At 32.4% G+C, this 25559-nt stretch overlaps 1 protein-coding gene across 1 annotated transcript; it reads right to left on the reverse strand.

The window, feature by feature from the left end:
* Nucleotides 1-389: 389 nt before the first annotated feature.
* Nucleotides 390-14952, reverse strand: LOC133182087 (aldehyde dehydrogenase, mitochondrial-like). Its single transcript, XM_061316806.1, has 13 exons — nt 14779-14952; nt 11823-11927; nt 9790-9930; nt 8637-8766; nt 7565-7626; nt 6958-7086; nt 6327-6440; nt 5699-5801; nt 5293-5477; nt 3244-3408; nt 2964-3121; nt 1329-1443; nt 390-1123 (listed from the first exon to the last, which is right to left on the reverse strand). Exons 1-13 carry the CDS (start codon nt 14896-14898, stop codon nt 1091-1093), a joined length of 1560 nt encoding a protein of 519 aa, XP_061172790.1. The 5' UTR covers nt 14899-14952; the 3' UTR covers nt 390-1090.
* Nucleotides 14953-25559: the final 10607 nt, after the last annotated feature.

A 25559-nucleotide genomic window follows, 5' to 3' on the forward strand; every position in this document is an offset into this window, starting at 1 on the left:
AAATTGCTATTTATTTTCAATACACTGTGTTCTTACTAAAATTTGTAGTTACTGTGGCGCATAATGCCTTGCAAGTCATTCAGCTGAATGGGCTTTCAGTAAAGTAAACAGAGAGCTAATTTAACTTGCACATTTATGCTGATTTCAGAAAATCTAGTTGTCTTGACCTGTTAAATGTATTCCCACAATAGGTCTTCATTTGCAAAATTCTGAAGAACCTATAATATAAATGGACAGACAACAATACATAACACACAAAATGATTATTGGATTCTGTATATTTTCTTTTTTGTGGTGGTGGCAATAGAGGATCAACTATATCTGTGCAAATGAGACGTGGAAACATTATTTCACTATAGAGCAAAAAGATACATGAAATGACAAGAAGATTCTAGAAAAATTAGTTTATTTGAATATTTTTCATGTAACAAAAACTTTTTTACCATGTACATGATGTAAGCATGAATGTTTCAACCTTGAAAGTATAATTAAAGCTCTATAATATTGTCTTGAAACAATCAATGTCATTTTAAAATATTCTGATCATAACTTATGTATACATATTTCTAAAAAAAGACTATAAACAAACAGAAATATTACTGCCATACACTTTGAGTAAGATGGTGCATACACAGTCAAAAAGATATTTTTTTTAAAAAAAAAAAAGGCCAAAAATGTATAGCAAAAGTACTTCGAATCTCTTGTCAGATTCTTATAATTAAAAACAAATGTAAAAAAAAATTCTATGATTCAAAGTCTTTTACTCAAAAATGGCAAACATTTCTTTCTGTAACACATATATAAAGTGATTTTAATGGGTAGATTTAGTACAGAGTATAGTTTTCTTTTTCGTTATAATGATACATACAATACAAAGCATCAACAATGCTCAATACTAAAACTTCTACATATCAAAGCATTACACCAGTATAATATAAAGCTTAGGGATAATGAACAGTGTATACTGGACACCAAAATATATAACAAAGAACTGAATTTTCAGCTGCTGAGTAAAAGGTAAATGTACAAGTTCACTTCATTTGATAGGTCCACATTTTCTATAATTAATCAACAAACTACCCTTTGGTGTTTAAGAATTCTTCTGTGGAATTTTTATTACAACCTGAAATGTTTTAATTAAAACCTCAATTAATCACAAGTAAACAACAGACTACAAAGATACACTTATTTCTTAAAAATTAAGGCAAGATTTATAAGTGAGGAAAATAAAAATCACATTCCTAGGCCAGAAATCAGCTACCTCAATAATGTTTTGATTTAGAATTATTAAACCTTAACCATACTAACAGTTAACTATGAGAACTTACAGATTTGACTTCTGTGTAAGCTTCCAGTCCATACTCTCCAAGTTCACGGCCATTACCAGACATCTTATATCCTCCAAATGGCATAGATGCATCAAACACATCAAAACAGTTTACCCTGTAATTAACAAAAACTAGAAATATGTCCATAGGACATGAATGCCCCGCCGAGGATATATAATGCAACATGAAAATTTGTTTTAGTGTATGAAATTTGATGAGAATATCTTGAATAGTTTCTTTAAAATTGAAATTTAAAAAGTTGGATATAGATGATAAATTCTCGCCAAATAATGTATAAGTGCATAAACTTACATAAATATATCTTAAATGGTTTCTTAAAAATTAAGCAAAATGCAAATCTAAGAAAAGTGAGGTCAAGGTCACAGGAAAGTTCAAGGTCAAATGTTTTTGATGCAGTTGAATACTTCTCACAAATACGTATCAACATATTTAAGTTTGATAAAAATATTTTGAATGGTTTATTTGAAACTGAGCTAAGCACTAATTTAAAATAATTGTAGTTAAGGTCAAAGGAAAGGTCAAGGTCAAAAAATGTTGATGCAGTTGAAAAGCTTACATCAGTAAGTATTAGCATATGAAGTTAGATAAAAATAGTATGAATGTTTTCTTTAAAACTGAGTTAAACACAAATTGAGAAAAGTGAGGTCAAGGTCAAAGGAAAGGTTACATCAGTATGTATCAGCATATGAAGTTTGACACTAATTTAAGAAAAGTGAGGTCAAGGTCAAGAATGGACAGGGTCAAAAAGTGTTGATGCAGTTGAATAGCTCTCATCACTATGTATTAAGATATGAAGATTGATAACACTGTATTGAATGGTATCTAAAACTGAGCTAAACACTAATTTAAGAAAAGTGAGGTCAAGGTCAAAGGAATGGTCAAGGTCAAAAAATGTTGATGCAGTTGAATAGCTTACAGCAGTATGTATCAACAAATGAAGTTTGATTACAGTATCTTGAATGGTATCTTTAAAACTGAGCTAAACACTAATTTAATAAAAGTGAGGTCAAGGTCAAATGAAAGGTCAAGGTCAAAAAATGTTGATGCAGTTGAATAGCTTACATCAGTTTGTATTTGCATATGAAGTTTGATTATACTACCTTAAATGGTATCTTTAAAACTGAGCTAAACACTAATTTAATAAAAGTGAGGTCAAGGTCAAATGAAAGGTCAATGTCAAAAAATGTTGATGCAGTTGCATAGCACTCATCAATATCTATCAGCATATGAAATTTGATAAAAATATTTTGGATAGTTTCTTTGAAACTGAGCTTTGAACTGAGCTAAACCCAAAGTGTGACGGAAGGACAGACGGAAGGACAGAAGGACGGAAGACAGACATGACAAACACTATATGCCCCGGCCATATTCACGGCGGGGCATAAAAATCATAATTCAACATTATAAACATCTCCATGAAAATAACAGTCACTGATTCATTTTCATGTACATGCTCATTTGCAATAAGCTTAACAAAGAACATACATGTAGATGTAAATGTCTTTGTAACTTACTAACATATGCATCAGGAGCTGGGAAATTTGGAAGAGAGCAAAGGTCGGGAACAAGAGCCCCCCCCCCCCCCCCCCCCCCCCCCCCCCGAAGAGTACTTACCAGACAGTGCCAGCCCTCACTGTATTGGCAACATAAAGTGCCTTCTCAAGGTCACTGGTGTGAACCGCAGCAGCCAGTCCATAGATTGTCTTGTGGCATCTCTCAATGAGTTCATCCATTGATTTAAACTTCATGATTGACTGCACTGGACCAAAAATCTGTAAAATATTTTGAATTTTTATTAAGAAGTGTCTGCCACTATGCTGTTTGTCAATATATGAATCATTTATAATCATTTTATTTTCAGCACAATATCTTAACATATATCATATCTATAAACCTCCTCCTGGGCAATTTTCATGTCATCTTGTACATCAGCAAAGACTGTTGGCTCAACGAAGTATCCCTTGTCCCCCTTTCTGTTTCCTCCTGCCACAAGCTTTGCCCCCTGATCTTTTCCACTCTTAATGTATGACATGATCTTCTCTGTCTGCTCCTTGTCCACCTAAGAATAAAACAAAAGGCCCATAGGCAACAAAGCTCAACCATTGTCTTTATCTTCCTGGTATGGATAAACCCCATTTGTGGACCTCAACATAAAGTTCATGATTTTAGTAATTTTAATTTACAGTTTAGAGACAAGATGTCAAAATGTACACATGGTGCTTTGTATAAGTTTACATATTCCTAATATAAAAACTTTGTTCCCCGAGTACTGTGGCCTAACCTTAAAATCTTGAGTCAATATTAGAGGAAACTTGTATCTGCACTACATGGGGATATTTGCATATTACAGTACTTTGACTAATTACAGTTCTGCTGTTCTTGGGAATTTTTGTGAAAATATGTTTCAAATGTTCTGACGATCACTAAATTTTTGTGACATGTACTGTGTTTAAAGAGATATTAAATTGGTGTTTATAAGCAAGAAAAAATTCACAAACTTTGGTTCTGGTTGTTTAACTGGGTAATCTTCTTACAATACAAATTCTTCATGAGCAGATGGTCTTGCTTTATTTTGTGACAAATTTTTGTACAGTACTCCTATGTAAAGTTTTTAATCCCATTGTGTAAGATTGAGATAATCAATAATTATAAGTGAGGTCAAGGTCACAGGAAAAGTCAAGACAAAAAAAATGGTGATGCAGTTGAATAGCTCTCATCAACATGTATCAGCATATAAATTATAATTAAAATATCTTGAATAATTCCTTGAAATAGTCAAACATAATTTAAGAAAAGTGAAATCAAGGTCAAAGGAAAGGTCAAGGTAAAAAATGCTGATGAAGTTGAATAGTTCTCATCAGTATGTATCAGTATGTAAGGTTTGATAAAAATATCTTGAATAGTTTTGTTGAAACTGAGTTGAACCTAATTTGATAAAAAAAAAAAAAAAAGAGGCAAAGGTCAAAGGGAAGGTCAAGGTCAAAAAATGTTGAAGCAGTTGAATAGCTCTCATCAATATATATTTACATCCACTGAATATTTTCTCTTTTATTTCTAAAGAAAACCATTGCCGCTTATCAGTTCATGAACAACACTAGGCATATCACCTGTACAGATTTCTTGATCAGTGGCTGTTCCATCAATGAAACATACTATGACGTACAGATCAATAATACAATAATTAATCTTTTTAATCCTACTTTAAATGATTATTTATACAGATATAAATATAAACAATAAAATGTCTTTCTTTGGTTGTTAGTATGGGAATTAACGTCGCAGCTATTGCAGAAAACATTTACATAACCCGCTTACGCGGGTTATGTATTTTTTCTGCAACAATGGCAACATTAATTCCTGTACTAACAACCAAACAAAACATTTTATTGTTTAAGTATCAGCATATGAACTTTGATAAAAATATTTTGAATAGTTTCTTTGAAACTGAGCTAAATGCAAAGTGTGATGGAAGGATAAACTTTTATAACAAATTTATAAAGATCTCAACCTTAATATATTGATCTGACATCCTTTTTTTAAGTATGTATATTTGAAATTCAATTCTTCCGAAAACCTTTCAACTCCAAGGTAACTTTGGTATTAAATACTTCCAAAAATACATTTGGTAGTCAAACATGGAGGAAAACTCGCTTTTATATATACCTTAAAGAATTCTTTATACTGATATAATGAATTACAGATATAGAAAAATAAATTCACAGGTCCCCAGGACTTTGCTATAACTGATTTTTACTGTATTTTGTTGCGAACATACCTTATTGACAAAATGTCAAAGGGATTGGACACAAGTTCCAGAAACTTAGGTAGTCCTCTACCCAGTAGCAATTACTCTTGACAAGAAGGCATTAAATACTCTTCCTAAATAATCCTATTTAAATCTTTGACCCCCAACACGTTGGGGGTGCACTGTACTAGAAGCTACCTGTGGTCCCTGCTCATTAGATGCATTAAAGGGATCCCCTACAGTTCTCTTCTTTGCTCTCTCTGCACTCTTTGCTACAAACTCATCGTAGATTTTCTCCTCCACAAAGGTACGCGAACCAGCACAACAACACTGTCCCTGGTTGAAGTACAGAGCAAAGTGGGACATCTCTACTGCTGTATCCACTGAAAAGCAAGTCTGTATGTGTCAGTTTTAGCATGTTCTAAAGATGGAAGTCTTAAGAAATTACACGTAATTTGGATCAAGTCTTCATCTGACAAATGAAAACTTTTTTGCATTATCAGAGTGTCCTACTTTCCCGCTGATAAATGAGTGTGGCATGGCCAGTCAACGGGAGACAACTCTGATATTTACTAATGATTAAAGAAAAGTTGTTTTTACATACAATCAGCATCAGCCATGACAATGTTGGGACTCTTCCCCCCGAGTTCCAGGGTGACTCTCTTAAGGTTAGACTGTGCTGCTGCCTGAGCTACAATCTGTCCAACCTATCAATCCAATCAAAACATTGTATTATATACAATATATTCCTGTTGTCATAATTATAAAACTTGCTGCAAATGTGCTTGATCATCAGTCCAAATTACATGAAAATGTGTTTATCTACAGACAATATTTATGAGTCTTAAGAGAAGCCTATAGCATTTACTCTTGTTACTTTTTCTTTTTCTAAGACTATATAGAAGTCAGACAAAGTAAAACCAAACAAATTAATATTTAATGTAAAACAAGGTCTGTAATTACAAATTTAAATTTCTTAAAATTTCATGTGAATACTGTGAAATCAGTAATATCTGTGGGGGTTTAATTTTTGTTGTTTTCGAGGTATGAAGAGACCCATGAATTCATGTCCACAACAAAGTGTAAAATTCCATATACATAACTTCTTAAACCACGAAATCAAATCTCCACAAACCAATATTTTTTTCTCAAACCTCATAAATTTGACCCAACCAAAATATGTGATTTTAACAGTAATATACAGTCCACTATGGGACAACTCGAAAGTCTACCTCTGTGGAGCCCGTAAAGGCCAACTTGTCCACACCCATGTGACTGGCAATGGCACCTCCTGCTGTGGGGCCGTACCCAGGAATAATGTTAATAACACCAGGTGGAAATCCAGCCTAAAACGAAACAAAAATTGACTTTAAAAATCAATGTCTTAATTATAATTTATATTTCAATATTTTTTTTGTTTTAATCTTTATTTTTAAATAGAACAAAACAAGAAGATATACCATATATCAAGTTTTTTTTTCGCAAATCAGAAATTTATGCTGCCTAAATTTATGTGAATCAAATTTTTCTATTTCAAAGTGATAGTGAAAATATAATTCAGGAAATATTTAGTAAATAAGGAAAAATCAGGCATTGAAGTGTTTCACAAACAAAAATTCGTAACTTTGGCACAAACAATTCAAAGTTCTGTCATAATTTAATCTACTCCAGTTTCAATGGCCGCATTTTGCAATAAATACCCTTTAATGATTTACAACTTTCAATCACATAAGCTTCTAAATGTCAATCAACTGATAATGTTCATATAGGAGTATAAATATATATATATCTAAAACATATATTCTCTCACAAAGAATATACTTCCCATTTTATATACAGTAACTGGATTATACAGAGGCCTACCTCTCTGGCCAGGTGAGCTATATATAGAGCTGACAGGGGTGTCTGTTCTGCGACCTTCATCACCACTACATTACCACAGGCAAGGGCAGGGCCGAGCTTCCAGGCCTGCATCAACAGCGGGAAGTTCCACTAAAGAGAACAACAATAAATAAATGCTTATGTTTATCAATCAAAATCAGGTTAAAACTGTGCTCATTTTAAAAAAAGATAAAATTTTATATAAGTTTTCTAAAGGTTATACACATATAAATGTACAACTGAGTATACAGGTTCAATAATGCCTATTCTTTATATATGTAAAATTCTTCTCAAAAATGTGCAGTTCTAATGGTTTGTACTTAAGTGGAAGAAAAATGTTGCACTTGGAACACAAAATTATGTATCCTGATAAATTTAACTATACAGCCATAAAACTATCACTTCTGTTTATACATATATCAATATACCATTTATATACCATTAAAACATGCATTCATAATTTTGTGTCCATGGGACTCCATCCATGGCATGCAGTTTCTTATCTCTGTTCCCTACACATGGAGGCATTTAAATACATATTACACATGAACACTACATGTATATCCATTAAATGAAAAATTTAACCTACTGGAATAATCTGTCCACAAACTCCTACAGGTTCATGTCTGGTGTAAGCAAAATAATCACCAGCTGAAAATAAGGAATATACTCAAGCATTATATAAATACTGCACGTAAAGTTGAGTGAAACATTGAAAATTTTCACCCCAAGAAAACCATTGGCAACCGAGGCACAGCCAAGGTAACAAAGCTCAACTGACCAAAGATGACATAAATAACACATGCAACATGACAAATACTGCATGTTTGTTAAATGGAAAATTACATGGTTTGTCCAAAAAGTTTGTGGACACTGATGTTTTTGTGACTTTGAATGGTCTTTGATATACACATTGTACATGTGTATAATATAATATCTGCTATGAAAATCCAAGTCATCATAGTTCGCTTTTGATTGATTGAACTTCATTTTTTTGTGAAAATCACAGTCTTTACAAGTCGCAGATAGTGAGCACAGTACAGGGTTGAAATGTTTCAAAGGTTGAAATGAAGTTTGGGGATTTAAATAAGTTTTCTTTTGTAAAACAAGTCAAAACTTATAAAATGTATTGTAAATATAGTCGCTGTCATCATTTTCTGCTGCCTTTCATATTGGTTATTTATAGACAGATAGTGAAAATATTCGAAATTTTGAGAAAAAATGCAAGAAATATTAGGAAATGCAAGAAAAAGTGACCTTGGCCATCTTAAAAGAACAGCATCTAATCATAAAATCTGTTGATATGGTTAAAACGGCATTAGAGAGAAAATTATATATATACTATCAACTGAAAATACTCAGAATATTTCAATTTCATTGATTTGCAGTTGGTTTAGGTTGAGGATTTTTTGACAGTCTGCACATTTTGGGAGACACTGAAAGTATATAGTAAAAGACAACTGTTATTTGTACATATGGACTTAGGAATACTGAATCCCCATTACAAAATAATAATATAAATTGTATGGACTACAAGATAAAGGTATAAATGGAGAGCTATAGACAAGGATAAAATTTTAGGACAGACAGATGGCTAAAGAGAGACACCAGTAAACCAGAGGCTTTCATGTGCCTCAATTTTCAGAACTTGTGATACTGACCAACAGGGACAGTCTTTCCTTCATTTTTGTCTGCCCAGCCTGCATAGTAGCGGTAACATTTGATGACCAGATTGAGATCAGCACTAAATGCCACATGGTAGGGTTTACCATTGTCGAGGGTCTCTAGGGACTGGAAAACAGAGACTGTATCAGTACAAAATATCAGTATCTAAAATACTGTAGTGTATGTGTATATTACAGTTGTTATGATACGGCTAAAATGTATCATGATATATCATGATATATTGGGACTGTATCATGATACGTATCATGATATTTCATTATTAAGTTTCTTTTTTTAAAAAATAAATTTGTATGTTTCTGTTCTTAAATGAGAAACTCTCTGTTACAGTATGAAAAGATCAAAGTTGTAGATTATTTCATCTAGTTCATAAATCATTACGAAACATTAAAATAAGCTCTGAAGTTCTGAACACAAAGAAAATAGCATAAGTAAATAAAGAAATTTTTTTTCAGAATTTCAAAAATAATTAAGATAAATTGCTTAAAATATTTTATATTGTGATACATAAGTACACAGTATTTGTACTGCAATACATTACAATTGTTTGTGTATTGCATTCCTTGTGTATATACTTTTAACTTTTTGTATACTGTCGGATCATCCAGATTTCCTTTTTATGTTTACTCATATATTTTTTAAATTCAATTTTTAAACCCCCCCCAACCCCCCCAAAAAAAACCTCGAGAACAATTTCATGTAGCTTAACAACATTAAGTGTAACTGTACAGCCTAAATCAATCTGCTTTCATCCCTAAAAGTAGTCCCTATAGAGAAGGGTATGAATCTTTAAAAGCTTTGTGTAACAGAATCAGTTTTATAAATACTGGTATGTTCTCTGACAGGTCAAGAAGTAGAATGACTGGGATTTAAATTAACAATGCTCTAACATTCATTTTATACAACAACAGCAAAACAACACGTAGTTATTCAGTTGGACAAGTTATAAATATAGAACAACATATAGTCAAATGAAAAGACAGCTTAATAATCTAACTTGTGTACCTGCTGATTATTTCAAAACATCGGCTTTCAAGATATGTGATCTGCAGCATGACGTGCAAGATTAACTACAAAGGTTAGACTGGATAATGTAAAATCCAGATAATTCATGAAAGATAAATCAATTACACTGATATACTGCCTATCTCTTTCAATGAGGTCTGCCAGTTTATTCAAAAGATATCCTCTTTCTGCAGCATCCATTCGTCGCCATGGTGACCCCAATCGAAAAGCGTCCTGAGCAGCCTTCACTGCAATGTCAACATCTTTCTACAAGTACATGACAACAACCTTGAATATACACTGTGTAATTAAAGCAATGCAACAGTTACCTAAGTATTCTGCAATCTTTACTATTATTGTTTATTTTAGTCATACATTTATTCTTTCCGTATTGTGCTGACAGCATGGCGTACTCTTACAAATATATATTGTATGACAAGGAAACAAACAATCTATAAATCTGACAAAACAGAAAGATAAAGACAAGATTAATTTGTATAAAGTAACAGTGTGCCTGTATTTGTGAGGAAAACCAATTTCCTGCTCTGCACCTTTAACATTTCATACATTAACTGTCATCCTTTATTAAAAGCTACATCATATATGTAAACATACTTATTTTAGCAATTATAAATCATATTTTAGCATTGATTCATTCCACATATTATGTACTACACGCTTTTAACTGGTTTTTACAAATATTTGTTGTTTTAAAGACTCAAATGTGCTAATTCAAGATTATGTTCATCAATTTACATGTAGGAGAGGAATTGCATTCAATTTTGAGTGCACTAATTTATGAACCATTAATGTATTTAAATTGAGAATAACCTGTCTACATAGGGACTGCCAGCAACCTCAAGCTACATAACAATAAGATGAACAGTGTTGTCATTCAATTTAAACCCCAGAAACACCAAAACATACAGTTTCACCAAAATAAAATGCAAAACGACCTAGATGTGTTTAATTTAAATGGTGCATTCATGAACATATTTACATTTGTATAGTATGCAGTACAGCATACAATAGAAAAATAGGTGAGCTGTGAACATGTTCTAGAAAATAAATTTCTACGTTTCTATGTATAGCCAGTCCTCCCTTCACAGTGTGATATAGCATTGAAAACAACAAGGACCATAGAATTGTAAATGTATATTTATTTAATAGGGCTGGGACGACATATCGATAATAGCAATTTTGTGTGAGGACAATACGCATATCGATACATATGAAGAAATATCGATATATTGCAAAAAAATACTGACTTATGTTTTTCTTTGTTTACTTAACATTTTGGGTTTAATATACATGATATATAAAATAAATATCTAAAAATATAAATATGAAATACATGATAATTAACACCACTATTGTGTTAAAGATTTTTCCTATATATTTCAATGTAAAACTTGGATTCCCTATAAATTGTGGCCCCATTCTACCCCCTGGGGGGGGGGGGGTCATGATTTGAACAATTTAGAATCTATAACACCTCACCAAGGCTCAGGGATAAAAAACACTAAAAAATCACATCCAACCACAAACCATGAGAGTTCCTATATATCAATTCATTCCCTGTTTGCTTGTCTCAATTCCTTACAACTTGCAGGTAACAAATGTATTCTTATTAAAATAATGCACACAAAAAGCAAAATTTTATGAGCTGAAGAAGCAAATAAAACTATTTTTTATCTTGATGTTTTTTCCCTTCTGAATTTTGCTTTATATTTTTTAATTGCATGAATATACCAGTCTTGAAATCCATAAAATTAAGCAACCATGAACAAAATATTAACATGCAGGGGTCTTTGAATGGCCACATTAACATATTTAAAAACTGACCTACAGCAGACACGTTATTGCTGTAAATCATCACTACTTACACATCAAAAGATCTTAAATGTGACAAACAGCTGTTGATACAACAGAATAATGCTTAAAAAACTGACAGAGTAATGTGCCATGTTCAATTTTTGTAAATCAAAAAAAAAAAATCTCCTGGGTTAGTGAACTATACAGGACATTGATGATATATATTTCTGCATTGCACACATCACTGTCCATTCTGAAATGGTGGTTTTGAAGAAGAAAAAAAATCAAGATCCAGAGTACACTTACTACGTTAAAAACTAACTAACAAACATTGAGAATCTCACCTTATCTCCCTCTGCAACTTGGCAAATTATCTCCCCTGTAGCTGGATTTATAGTGGGGAAAGTCTTCCCTGATTGGCTGTCAATGAATTCATTGTTGACAAAAACCTGGAAAAAGATTATTTTTAATTACTGCTATCTGCAGCTAAGATCCTCAATAAATACAAAGGATCTTCATTGTTTAGGTACATGAAAATATTATTTAAAGAAAATAAATAAGATTTTAGGTATGTATGAACTTTTTCAGGTACTTTGTAAAACTTGGTGAAAATATGTTTAGAAAGAATTTTTTTTCCTCAATGATTATTTTTCTTGGTCGATGAACAATAACAGATAATTACATTCATGTACACCTCATCATTTTTTATGGTTTGATGCTATGAAACAAAACAGCAATTTAAGATATCCTATTCTGGAATGTGTTTTAATGAAGGCCTTGTATATTAGTTACAGTCTGTAGGGATCAGTCAATGACTGTAAGCCTCAGTAAAGTGATAGCCAGAGATTTGAAATATAAAGCCATTAAACCAGATTCCATTAAAAAGGTCTATGAACCTTTTTGAAATAACCCCTCTCAAATGTGTAGTTCTATTCAATGAAAATTGGAAAATACCAAACATTTTCAAATACTGAAACAATGCATTTTCCAAAATGCATCTCTCTTAGTCTTTATAATGATAAAATCAGAATTAATACCTCTACAGCAAGAGTTTACCATTTTAATAATGATTAAACATTATCCTTTACTCCCGGTATAGTAACTTAAAAACTGTAAAAATGAAATTCAGATGAAGTGGCTGCATGCAGAATCATTATCAAATAATTGCTAGTAAAACACTTTGTATACGATATATCATACCCTTTATAACCTTGAGCACTCAATAAAGACCTTGACAACTTATATTTGGACCTTTTTATTCATGTCACCTAGTATAGAAAGACGGAAAAGAAGAGATTAGCTGAGGTAATTGACTATAAACAACTTTATGAATTTTAAACTGATCAAATCATAAATAGATATTTAAACATAAACAACTTGACTGCATCTTAAACAAATTTTCATATCTATAGGACAAGGAAGGTATGAAACAGGAAACTGTGTCAATATATACACACACATTAACTTCCCTACTGCATGACTGTGCAGTTGTTTTTGTTGTTGTTTTATTTTATTTTTTTTCAATTATTCCAATACAAAACCTGTAAGTTACCAATGATGCACTGATTGTAATGCAATATTTTTAAAAAGAATTCAGAATGTTGAAATCATTCAAAGATTTTTACAATTCTTTGTCACAACCAAAGAGATATGACAAAACAAATGTCCTCACTGGTAGAAATATAGTCACATAAGATTTATGAATCAACTTTTTGTTGCTGGATATTGCATTTATTAAACATAATGTATATAGCTAAAATATGTTACATATATATAGGATCTCCCATGATTTGTAGTTGGATATGATTTTTATCCAACGAGTTGTGTGTTTTTTATCCCCGAGCCTTGGCGAGGGGATAAAAACACAGAACGAGTTGGATAAAAGTCATATCCAACTACAAATCATGGGAGATTCTATTTATCCCATGTTTAATACTTCACAACCAATGTTTTACACTGTTTTATATAGGACTCCACTTTATTTTACTTCATCGCGCTAACGCAAAAACCATTGTGACGTCACAACTGTGGATTATGAAAAATTTATCCAATGAGTCATATCCACGGGATAAAGGGGTAAACATGGGATAAAAAACTCTATTTATAAAATACATTATGCAGCTAAAATAAGTAACATATAAAACTCGATATAAAACTCCTGAACCTAAAAGCTCACAAGGGCCACACCAGGGCCTTGGGGCCTAAAGATGGCACCCAGACCACCAACCTCTCCCCCACCCCCCCCCTTTTTTTTTTTCAAAATTCCTGTTTCCACCACTGGTTCTGAAAACTGGAAAACTAATGTCCTTAGAGTCATTTTAAATGCAAACTTTCACCGTGGCTTCAATTTAAGTCTTAAGTTTATGGCTATCTACAATTGACTGACTCACTTTGGAAGGAAATATAATTTCCATAATATTTTATTAGGTGCAGTGGACAGGGGGTACCCACTTAATCCCTCTCCTCCCCTTCCATCCTACAAACTTCTCTTCTCCCTCCTACCTAATCCTCCCTTCAGCCTTCCCCTCTTCTATAACTCTCATCCCATTTCCCCCATCTTACCCTTCCCCCGATGCTCCTCATCAATGTCTTCATTGTTTGTACAAAACTAACTTGAACATTATGTTTCCTTTCTCTGGTCATGTAGATTACATTACATGACGAAGTTTAATGTCCCTTGATTTACATGTATCTCTCATGCACGCACATATACAGTTGTATGTATATATATCAGGGACCTATATTCTAAGTATAGTCCATAGATCCCTGGTATATATGCATCTTGAAGCATGTAAACATGCATGCATGTACATACCAAATACATCTTTCAAAAGTTTCAGGGAAGATAACAGTAAATAAGAATAGTACAAGTGTATAACATAGCATACAAGTGTTGAATCCAATGAAAAAAAAATCCTCCAATTTTCATTCATTTTTTTTGAAAGTTCTTCATTAGCACTGCAGTAAAACAAAAGTGAACCATATTAAATAACAAAGCATTTTGAATAGACACAGGTGTTTTGGACAGAATGTTCAAACTTTAAAATAATTGTCCCATATACAGATATACACAGCTCATTGACATTCTAACTACGTACATGTATGTGTATGTAGGCCTATACATTGTATATATATAATATACTCTTATTTCTGCAGAGACGTATTTTAAACAATGAAATAATTATGTACTCTACATCTCTGCAATAAAACTGTATATCAAGAATATGTGTAGGCCTTATTGCAGAGACAGGTGTTAATTGTTTCTAATTAAGTAAATTGACATAACAGTTAGTCACATACCTTGTTGTACTTGACTTCGGGGTTCACAATTGGTTGTGGAATGGATGACATGCACGCCGCATTGTTTCTGAGGGCAGTATAGAGGCTCCTAGCCCTCAGTCCAGTTCTCAGAAACGCCATTTCTTAATTCTTACCACAAAATGTGATGAGATAGGCCGATAGTAGCGATAAGGCAGCTTGCAGCTTGTAAATAAGGTCAGTCACTCGGAACACCTCGGGTTCTCATTGATGTGCATGACTAGTTTTTTTTTAAATTTAATTTTGATATCAACAGGCAGTGCACGTGTCCACATTTTCAAAAAAAAAAATTAAAAATGTAATATGCAAATATATATCATAGATATCATGTACTCAATGCTTTAGGTTTAAAATGACTACAATTTCATTTTTGTATCGACACCTGCAGGGGCCCGTTTCACAAAACTATTTTATGACTAAGATCTGTCTTAAGATTGAAAATTATCTTAAGATTGCACCATAGCCGTTTCACAAAACTGTCATATTTTATGATAATCTTAAGATCTATCATAATCTTAAGACAACTAGATACATGTCTAAGTCTAAAGTGAAACTGGTGACAGTATAATATATCTTTTGGCTAAAAACCGATCGAAGGATATTTAAAGAAAACGGTTTTTAGAGACAGAACAATCCTTTGGACTATATCAGGCAAGTCGGAACAATGACACCCCCCAAATAATTTGCCAATAAATATACGATAAAAACCTAAAATGTACATACTTTATGTTTGTGCCACTTTATTCATTTCAAGGTTTTTCTTTGGTTGTGCCCCCTCCCAACTGAAATTGCACCCCCCCCCCCAAAAAAAAATTGCTTCTTAAGCCATGTATATATGTACATGTATGTAAGATCCGGATATCATATATAACTTTATTCAAAATTGTTTAATTTGGATTTAATACCCCGCAAGAATATCACAATTTCTATGACCAAACATTGCTAATTTATGTAATTCTAAAAATGGCTAACGTTATACTTTGAATACATAAAAATTCGAAATATATGCATTTTTATAGATTGGATTAGTCCCGCCCATGAAAGTAAAAAACAAAAAAAAAATCTGTTTTATTTTGTTACATTGTAGTGATTTTTTTTTTTTTTTTTTTTTTTTTTTTTTTTTTTTTTTTAGAAATTTGAAAGTAAACATTTCTTTCAGTCTTACAAAATTAGATGAAAATCAAATAGTTTTAATTCTTGCGGTATCCTTCATTAATCCACCGGAATGTGTATGAAAATTCAATATAATTACTGCTGTAACATTTGATCCTGCATGTACATACTTTCTTAATAGTATTGAAACTGTAAAATTTTGTTTAGAAAGTGTTCTTTCGTTTCTCTTCTTCGTTTGTTAGCATTGTTATTTTGTTGCAGTAGTTACAGCGTTTCAGAGACACCTTCATCGAATTTTATGAACGAGCTTTGAACAAGATTTGGTGTTTCAAAGGATTCATTGCTAAAAATCATTCATTATTTGCAAAGGTTCATATACCCTTTTAGCTTTAATTGAAGGTAGTATCACATACATTACGTCAGCAACAACTATTTTCTGAGCAAAAAGACATTTAAGCAAATTTTATTCAATATTTTTTTTGTGACGAAATTAATTCAAATTTAGTTTTTATGACCGGGTGTTGCTAAAACGCGGAACGGAAAACGGAACGGAAGGCGGAACGGAATGGAAAATATGATTCGAGGTTAAATCACTTTAAATATAAAAATCGTACCAGAAAAAGTGTACAGCATATAAAATTTTCATATTTAATCCTTAATTTTTAAAATACGAGTTGATTTAGTCATGTTCATTCTCTTAATCATGAAGATCTCTGAAAATAGACAAAGCACAGGGTACGGAAAAAAAAAACGGAACAAAAAATATCTAAACATGTTGCGCTAAAATATGGATGAGTGGGAAAACTTCATTGATGATCACTCTGATCAATATGAACGACAGGTATTCGATATCCTTATGAGCCGTGTGAGCGAAAAATCCCATGACTTTCAATGCATATGTACCCATGCACTTTAAGCATAGATAACGTACATCTCTGCACCTCCTACCCCCATACTGAAATATAACAACTCTAATTTTTTTTCGAAAATATGTAATTTCCCCATCCATCTTTACGTTATTCTCTGCAATCAGTTTGTGCTATTTTGCACAATTTCACCATATGCATGTATGCTATCTTTCTTAAATACCCGTTTCAGATCCCTATGGATTGCATCAACACCCCTGTAGTGTATTTTTTAAAAATTGTATCCTTTATTCTTCCAACAATCTATTGGAATTCCCACGGGTACCAATTGCGCCCCATTATTAGCTGATCTATTTTTGAATTCATATGAAGCAGAATTTATTCAAAATCTTTTACGTAAAAAGTACAAAACACTTGCTGTGGCCTTCAACTCGACATTTAGATATATCGACGACGTATTGTCAATTAACAATGGTTATTTCCATTCTTACGTCGACACGATATATCCCGCTGAGCTTGAGATAAAAGATACCACAGAGTCTGACACATCTGTTTCATATTTTGATATTTTATTAGAAAAAGACGTTAATGATAATCTTACAACAAAGCTTTGTGATAAACGTAATGACTTTAACTTTTCAATCGTCAACTTCCCTTACTTATGCAGCAATATACCCTTATCATCTGCATACGGGGTTTATATCTCCGAGTTGATTCGATACGCCAGAGCATGCTCTACGTATGACCAATTTCTAAAACGAGGTAAATTATTGACAAACAAGTTGATGAAACAAGAATATCAGCAGTCTAGTTTAAAGTCATCATTTTGTAAGTTCTATGGTTGACACAATGACCTTGTCAGCAAATACAATCTATCAATAAGTCAAATGCTGACTGACTTTTTTCATACTATTTGTTAGGCCATTATTTACACACTGAATTTCGACGGATTTTTCCGTTATTTCCCGATCATGACAAGGAGCACACGGCGGGTGTGTGACCGGACGGCAGGGGATGCTCACTCCTCCATGGCACCTGATCCCACCTCTGATGTTTAAGAGGTCCGTGTTTGCTCTGCTCTAATTTTGTAATGTTTAATGGACTTTTGAGCTAAAATGTTGTTCGTTATCTCCACTATTTCAATTATGCCAGTGATCGTTGTCTCTAACACAAATTAATATAATATACTCTGTGTTTCTCATTCACTCCGCCTGTTTCGAAACAACATTTTCCCTTTCATAATCAATAATGATGATGTTGTCTTTGACGAATAAGTCATTTTTTTAAATTCAGATTTGGATGAGTGATAAATGAGACATGTTATGGATGTGAGTCTAATTATTGTGCATTTTATTGACCATTGCATGTATATGCCGCATGTTTTGAAGGGAAAATCTGAATAAATCACATTGTTACAATAGCTTTTAATTAGATATGAACTACATGTATTAGATAAAGAATATCGCTGCCTATGTCTGAATTATACCTGTGCATAGTGAAAAAGAGACATAATATTTTCCGTTTTCCGTTCCGCGTTTTAGCAACACCCGTAATGATCCCCCCTCCCCTCCCCCCCCCCCCCACACACACACAAAGTACATTAAAGTTGATGCAATAAGATGTTTTTTCCAAGGGTATATCTGCAAAAGAAACTATATGAGACACGCTATTATTTCAATATTTCAAAGAAAATTAAAGAAAGACAACTAAACTTCGTGCAAGCGTATTTAAAAAATTCCCTGTGATATTGAAGAATGGAATTTGTCCTAAGACTTGTCTTAAGATTTCTTATATACTTAAGATAGTTTTGTGAAACAGCAGTGACAAATCTTATGATTGTCATAAGTCACATCTTAAAATAATCGTAAGATCTATCTTAGGACAAATCTTACGATAGTTTTGTGAAACCCGGCCCTGAACTACGGATGGTGCCCCCCTTTTCGTCTGAGGATTTTTTTTTTGGTCAGATACGATAACTAATCAGAAATACATGAATATTCCTATCAGATCTGGATTCATCTTTTGTACAGTCTGATTAAAACCAGCCCCCCTTCTCCTTTCACTCGTCAGGACGAGTGAAAGGAGAAGGGCGGCTGGTTTTAATCAGACTGCCAATAAATATGTGGTTAAATATTTAAATATGTGGTTTTTCTGTCATTCAAGGTTAAGAAAAGAAGAGAAAAATGCCCCCTTCAGACCACGGCGAAAGGAACAGAAATGGAACGGGGGTGTGAACGAAAGAGAAAACTAAACCTCCTCCCCTCAGTATTTTTTCTCAAGTTATTGCTAGAGCAAAAATGGTGAAGAAGAGCTCTTTAGAAATGTTCAATTTTAGTCCTAAGGTAATAAATCATTACAAAAGGTTTTAACTTTACTTTTTAAGATACTGGTACATGTACTTAACACTTGAGGTTCTTATCTGCAAAGACAAAAACGTGTCGTTAATTGACAATCTGCAAATTCATTTTGATTTTCTTAATAATTCTTTATGTAAATGATTTGGTCTTAAAGATTTTACCGATTTTAAACGAAACTAGAGGTAATGCATGTGAGCACTGAGCTCACAAAATGAAACCCCATGCTCCCGTATGAGTATAATGGCGAAGGCCATGTTTTGCAATGGGAAACTACATTATATTTGTTTGATCAGAATATAAAATAGAAGACCACAATGGCACCATGTAATAAAGATTCTGAGAAAGTCTGAATAAATTTTCTTCATTGGAATAGGAGGAGTTGAGGATATGAGATGGGTACCCCCAATATTATAGAATTAAAGAATGGCGCGGATGTACGGAAGGACGGACACCCCATAACAATACATTATAACTAGAGATACTGTGAGCAATGAGCTCACAAATTTATAACCCCCACCCCGTTCCCATATGAATATAATGGCAAATTCCTTTTTTTTTTTGCTATGGGAAACCCGAAATTGAACATAAAATAGGAGCTGCTCAATGACACGGTGCATGTAATGAAGATTCTGTGAAAGTTTCATTGAATTTTTATTATTAGTATAGAAGGGGTTGTGGACCGGATAAGAGATGGGTACCCTAAAAAAAGAATAGCAGTGTCCAGTAGAAAACCCCAAATATGTGTCCATTCGAAACGTTAAACAAGAGATCTGCAATGCCACTTTACGTAATGAAGATCTGGTGAAAGTTTCATGAAATTGCATTCAGTGAATATTTGGGATTGCTATCTCTAAGTGTTTCGGGCGGAAGGACGGAGACTCCCTTCACTGTATACCCCCACTCTCAAGCAGGGTTAAAATGATATAGATAGAAAAGTTTAAAAGAGAACTCTTCAAACAATATAGAAACACTGCTTTGAGAAATTTTCAAAATTTTGTTTTAGTTCACTCAATTTATCTGAAAATGCGGAGGTTTTCCAAAAGCTTCCTTCTTTATTAATCAATTTAAGAAAATTAGTATATGCCGATTCTGGTGAAAGAAAGCGTATTTATCAATTTTAAAAACCCCAAAATAATAAAAAAGAAATATCATACCTACTGCTTACTAATGTTACATTAACGTGTGGTGATTGATTGGAATAAATAAATCATGGTAGAAATTGCGTCGCATGAAAATCATGTCCGCTCTTTATATACACTTATCAATGTATAGATAGATTTTTTTAGGAGATTCGTATGAATTGCACTATATTGTTAAATTATGATTAAACTATTGATATCATTCTTGTCATGAACCTGATGTTCAAATTGGTTGAAATATAAACATTGCATTATCCATTTTGCATTTAATTTGCTAATCCAAACGTTTTGCATATTTAAATATTTGTGAAATGTGACCGAATAAAACGATATATATATATATATATATATATATATATATATATATATATATATATATATATATATATATATATATATATATATATATATATATATATATATATATGGGGGTGGGGGGTAGTGGGGGTTGCATTTTTAAGACATCCATAAATCGGGAACAAAAGAGTAACTGCTTTCTTATACGAGTCATCATTCAAAGATCATCTACTAAATATCTACCCAGATGGCTGAGAATACCTCTGCAATTTGTATGGATGATTTCAATTTTTCGTTTTTTTAAACAAGGAAACATCTTAAAAAAGCTTTGTAAACTGACCTGGGTTGGTTTGAATTCCAATTAAAGGTTTGAATATTGAAGCCTGGACGCTTACGGTATTTCAATATCTCATTGCCCTTTCAGATATGACCTTAATTGATTCAAGATCATTGTACACCTTCTATGGAAGGACAAATGAGTTTCAAGTTTTATTCTGGTCATTATTTCAATACATGTATATTGTTGACCATTGTCTTTAAAATATGACCCTGATTCAGAATTATGATATAGCTTTGGATATTAGACGTTGAGATACCGATATTTGTTTGAATCCCAGTCAAGGGTCTTAAAAATACATGTAATATACAAATGTGAAACGAAGTTGATAAGATATTATCTTCACAATTCCTGCTAAGGTTTCTCACGAATAGTTCGTAACTGTCATAAATTTTGAAGCTGAAAAATGGATTCTTTTATAATGTACATTTTTTTCTTTCTGTGATTGCTCTCCTACGTACACATACCACTTTCCAATGAAGCTTATGGTAAGATGTTTTGAATTGTTTACGTGTGTTCGAGTCACCTATCATGCATGACGTAGTTTTTTGGTCAGATGAGTAGTACAATGTATATCATATATTATTCCACAAAAAATAGAGGTTATTTGTCCGAACTACCTCTCCATCATTCGAAGTAAGAAATCTTCCTTCAGCACTTTGCATCTTGGCTTAGTCTTCCAATGTTCACTGACTGCTATTCCTTCGAACATTATTTTATTCTAACAATTATACATAAATTATACATGTATTTGATCAGCAAGAGAAACTGCTCTTAAAGACGAATAAAACCTATGTTTATAAAATCGAAAAACAAGCTACAGTTTAATTTATGATTGGCGAACAGTCAGTAAAGAAAAAGACAACTCATCTAACAACATTTCAGACTACAGAATTATGCCTCTTGATTCAGACATTCACTTTGACAGAGTAACGACGATATTTGACAACTGTTTAAGGTAACAGAGCAATTCCATTGCAATTTTCTTTGTAGCTTTTAAAGGTAAAATGTTTAACTGTATATTTCTGAGAGATTTGTCATATTGTAATTTTTGAATTTACCGGGTGGTAGTAAATACAAAAATCAGTTGTCATATTGTAATTTTTTTCTTTACTAACACACGGTAAATTCAAAAATTACAATATGACAGATTCTTGGTATACAATTTATATATTTCTACAAAACATTTCCTAAAGCTTAAGGATTGAGAGGTTAAAAAATCACACCCACACCCACACCCATACCCACCCACCGACCCACACACACACACACAAACACACCTACACACACACACACACACCTACACACACACACACACACCCATACACACACACACACACACACACACACATATATATATATATATATATATATATATATATATATATATATATATATATATATATATATATATATATATATATATATATATATATATATACACACATCATACATTGATGATTTAAGAGGGCTGGGTGGTTGTGGCCATTTTCAGACTATATTGATCTCCTTTAGAAGAAGAGCTCCATATAAAGATACCGGTATACAAAAATGATCAAATTTTTTTAAAAACTAAAATGTATGAAATTTTTGTTTGCCAAATGATAGTTGACAGCTTAAGATATCATATCAAAAAAAATAAGTTATATCTGATGGTTAATTTGTCGACCCCTAGCCTCCTTAAATGTTTACTCAGATTTCAAATGTAAAATTCTCATGTTCTTGAACCATAACTTTCATGTACAAACATTCCGGTAGCGATATGTTTTCATATATTGAAAACAGAAAATAATTCTCAAGAAAAATGTAAGCGGGATGAAGGTGTGTGTCAATATTTTCCTGCACATATCTATAAAAGTATTTCTGTAATGTTATAAAGTTCTATATACTGTATTTCATAACAATTTTCCCCAAGTTAATAATCAAAATTTTAAGATAGCATCAAGAATGCCAGGTATTTTCTAATTTCATTTCTTAGAGAGTATTCATAATTCTTTGTTTTAAAAAAAACAAACAACAACAACTATTAATGCATGGATACGTGTTCTTTTAGAGAGAAAGCAACAACTGGATTAGTGATATCTTCAATTCATTTTATCCATAACACAAATTAATAATTTCTTTAATTGAATTGCTGCTCTCTCTAAAAGAATTAATACGCACATTAATTCCTCTTACTATCAATCCCATAAAGAAATTATTTTTGCTGATTACTTAAATATTGAATATTCTCAAATGTAACTACGATTCTTGATATCATATACTCCATAAAAGTCATTGATAGTTATAGGACGTCTATTACATATTCTTTCAATACGAATGTGAAGTAAACAAAGAACAATGGAATAACCAGGTATGCAATACAAGTTCAAATTAACAAAAAAATATCTTTTTGTATTCACCTTATATATTATGAATACAATATGAAAGTAATAAATCTATTGTATGAATGAAACTGTCCGAGTAAGAAAATGTCTTAATTAATGCTTGGTACGTGCCAGCTGCAGAAACCATTAAATGCTGAAATAGCAAAAACATTGTTTTGACTTTAATGATCTATGATTCCAGGATTTGGTTCAGAGTTGGTCACAACTTGACATTTTCTCCGCACTAACATGCTAACGATATCATTTAGTATTTTTGAAACATACTCTCCATGAAATTAAGACGAAACGGCTATTAATAAACCATTAAAATTATGGCACATTTACGGTATAATACAAATTAAATTGGTTTGTTTTTTGTAATGGTAAATTATGGACATAGGGATTTTTCCTTAACTTATATAGCAAGCATTATATTGATATATACAATGAAAATCCTTCATTAGTCCTTAACATAGGGGTTATCTATCAGTGCCAATGAAAAAGGTGAAGATAACGAACAGTGATCGATCTAAAAAGAAAATCAAGCAATACAAATCTGTGAACAGGGCAAAAAACACGCCCCCCCCCCCCAAATTCCAGAGGTGGGATCAGGTGCCTAGGAGGAGTAAGCATCCCCTTTGACCGGTCACACCCGCCGTGAGCCCTTTGTATTGATCAGGCAAACGAACAATTCCGTAGTCAAATTTAGTACAAAAATAAAGACATAACAATTGGTATTAAACACAGCAGCAAAAATACGACCAAATGATAGGTTATATTTGTTAACAAGGTCATTATAACGGCCATAGAATTTATGAAATATTATTGCTGACATTAATTTATAATTATATAATTTACTTGGCAGATATTATTCTTAACATGATTTTAAGAAGAAGAATACTAAAATATATATAAGATGTGTATTTTCCTTCTAATTAAAGATTGGCAATACTTACACATTTAGTAAAATAACACACACACACACCCTCTCACACACACCCTTACACACACACACACTCACACACACACAAATAAAAAAAACCGCATACATTTGTTTAACTTCTAAGAATTTCTATTCCAGCAATATATTGAATAGTAAAAAAAACCTGGACTTGTGGACACTAAATGATTATGATAAATATGGAAATATTCAAAAGTTTGTCAAGTTTGGTTCTGAACATTTCACATAAGAAAATATATACTTATCAGATGTAACACCTTCAAGGATTATATTAACATTTTATCAATTTAAATAGATATTTGTTAATTTTATTTAATTATAATATTGCAGGCGGGATCCAGGAATTTTTTCCAGGGGGGTCCACCCTAGTCCAAATACTTTCATCCCAGAAATTTCTTGTCACCCCCCCCCCCCCAAAAAAAAACACACACACACTAACTCCTTTCCCAAAACTTATTAAACCGAAAAAAATTTCTCGACAAGCCAAAAAACAAACAAACAAACGTAAAATCCATTTCCCAGAATTAAAAAAAAAAATCTGTTTCGTGGTGGTGATGGTGGGGTCCACATTTTTTAAGGGAGGGGGTTCCAAAGTCATTTTTTATTTGCTTCAGTCTATACTTTTAATAACTCTGCAAATTCCAGGAGGGGTGGGTGGATCCGGACCCCCGACCCCCTCTAGATCTGTGCATGTATTGATCGAGAACTGATATCTACTTGTAAAACAGTCAGATGCATGTAATGGTCATAGTAGACCAATAATTTTGTGTTATTTAATGCTGTGGGTTATGTAGCGCAAAAGATCTTTACATTATCTTTTTAAGTGTATTATTGTCCAAGGGGAAAATTTTGACAATCACTTGATCCGAATCCACGTTGATTCTAAAGAGAGTGAACACACAATAAAAGTATTGAATACTCCATTAATTGTCATTTATTAAATTTCTTATCAGCAAAAAATCGTTACTAATCAGACAGTAATTAATGACATCAGATTTAAATATTTCAAATTACACAAAGTTAAGTTTACATTGATAGATGAGGTATCTTAAATATGGGTCAGCAGTCTTTGTACTCTTTCGTTTTGTTTGAAACATCTCTTCCTTTGGTCTGAAAGCCTCTCACGAGAAAACGTGCATACCTGTCTTTGCCTGGAGCAAAAAGCATTTCATATAAAAGTACTATATAATATAATCTTTACACGTGGGCTGAAAAACTTTTACATAATATTTTTAAAGCTGTGGTTAAATATATTTGTTTATATTTATACATGCGTTGTTAATTACTTTGTCATATGAAAATTTAGTTTTTCCAAACGCTGTGAATT

The sequence above is a fragment of the Saccostrea echinata genome, unplaced genomic scaffold, assembly GCF_033153115.1.
Source record: "Saccostrea echinata isolate AGI-Se365-2 ecotype Australia unplaced genomic scaffold, CSIRO_AGI_Sech_v1 ptg000009l, whole genome shotgun sequence".
In the NCBI taxonomy this organism is placed as follows: Eukaryota; Metazoa; Mollusca; class Bivalvia; order Ostreida; family Ostreidae; genus Saccostrea; species Saccostrea echinata.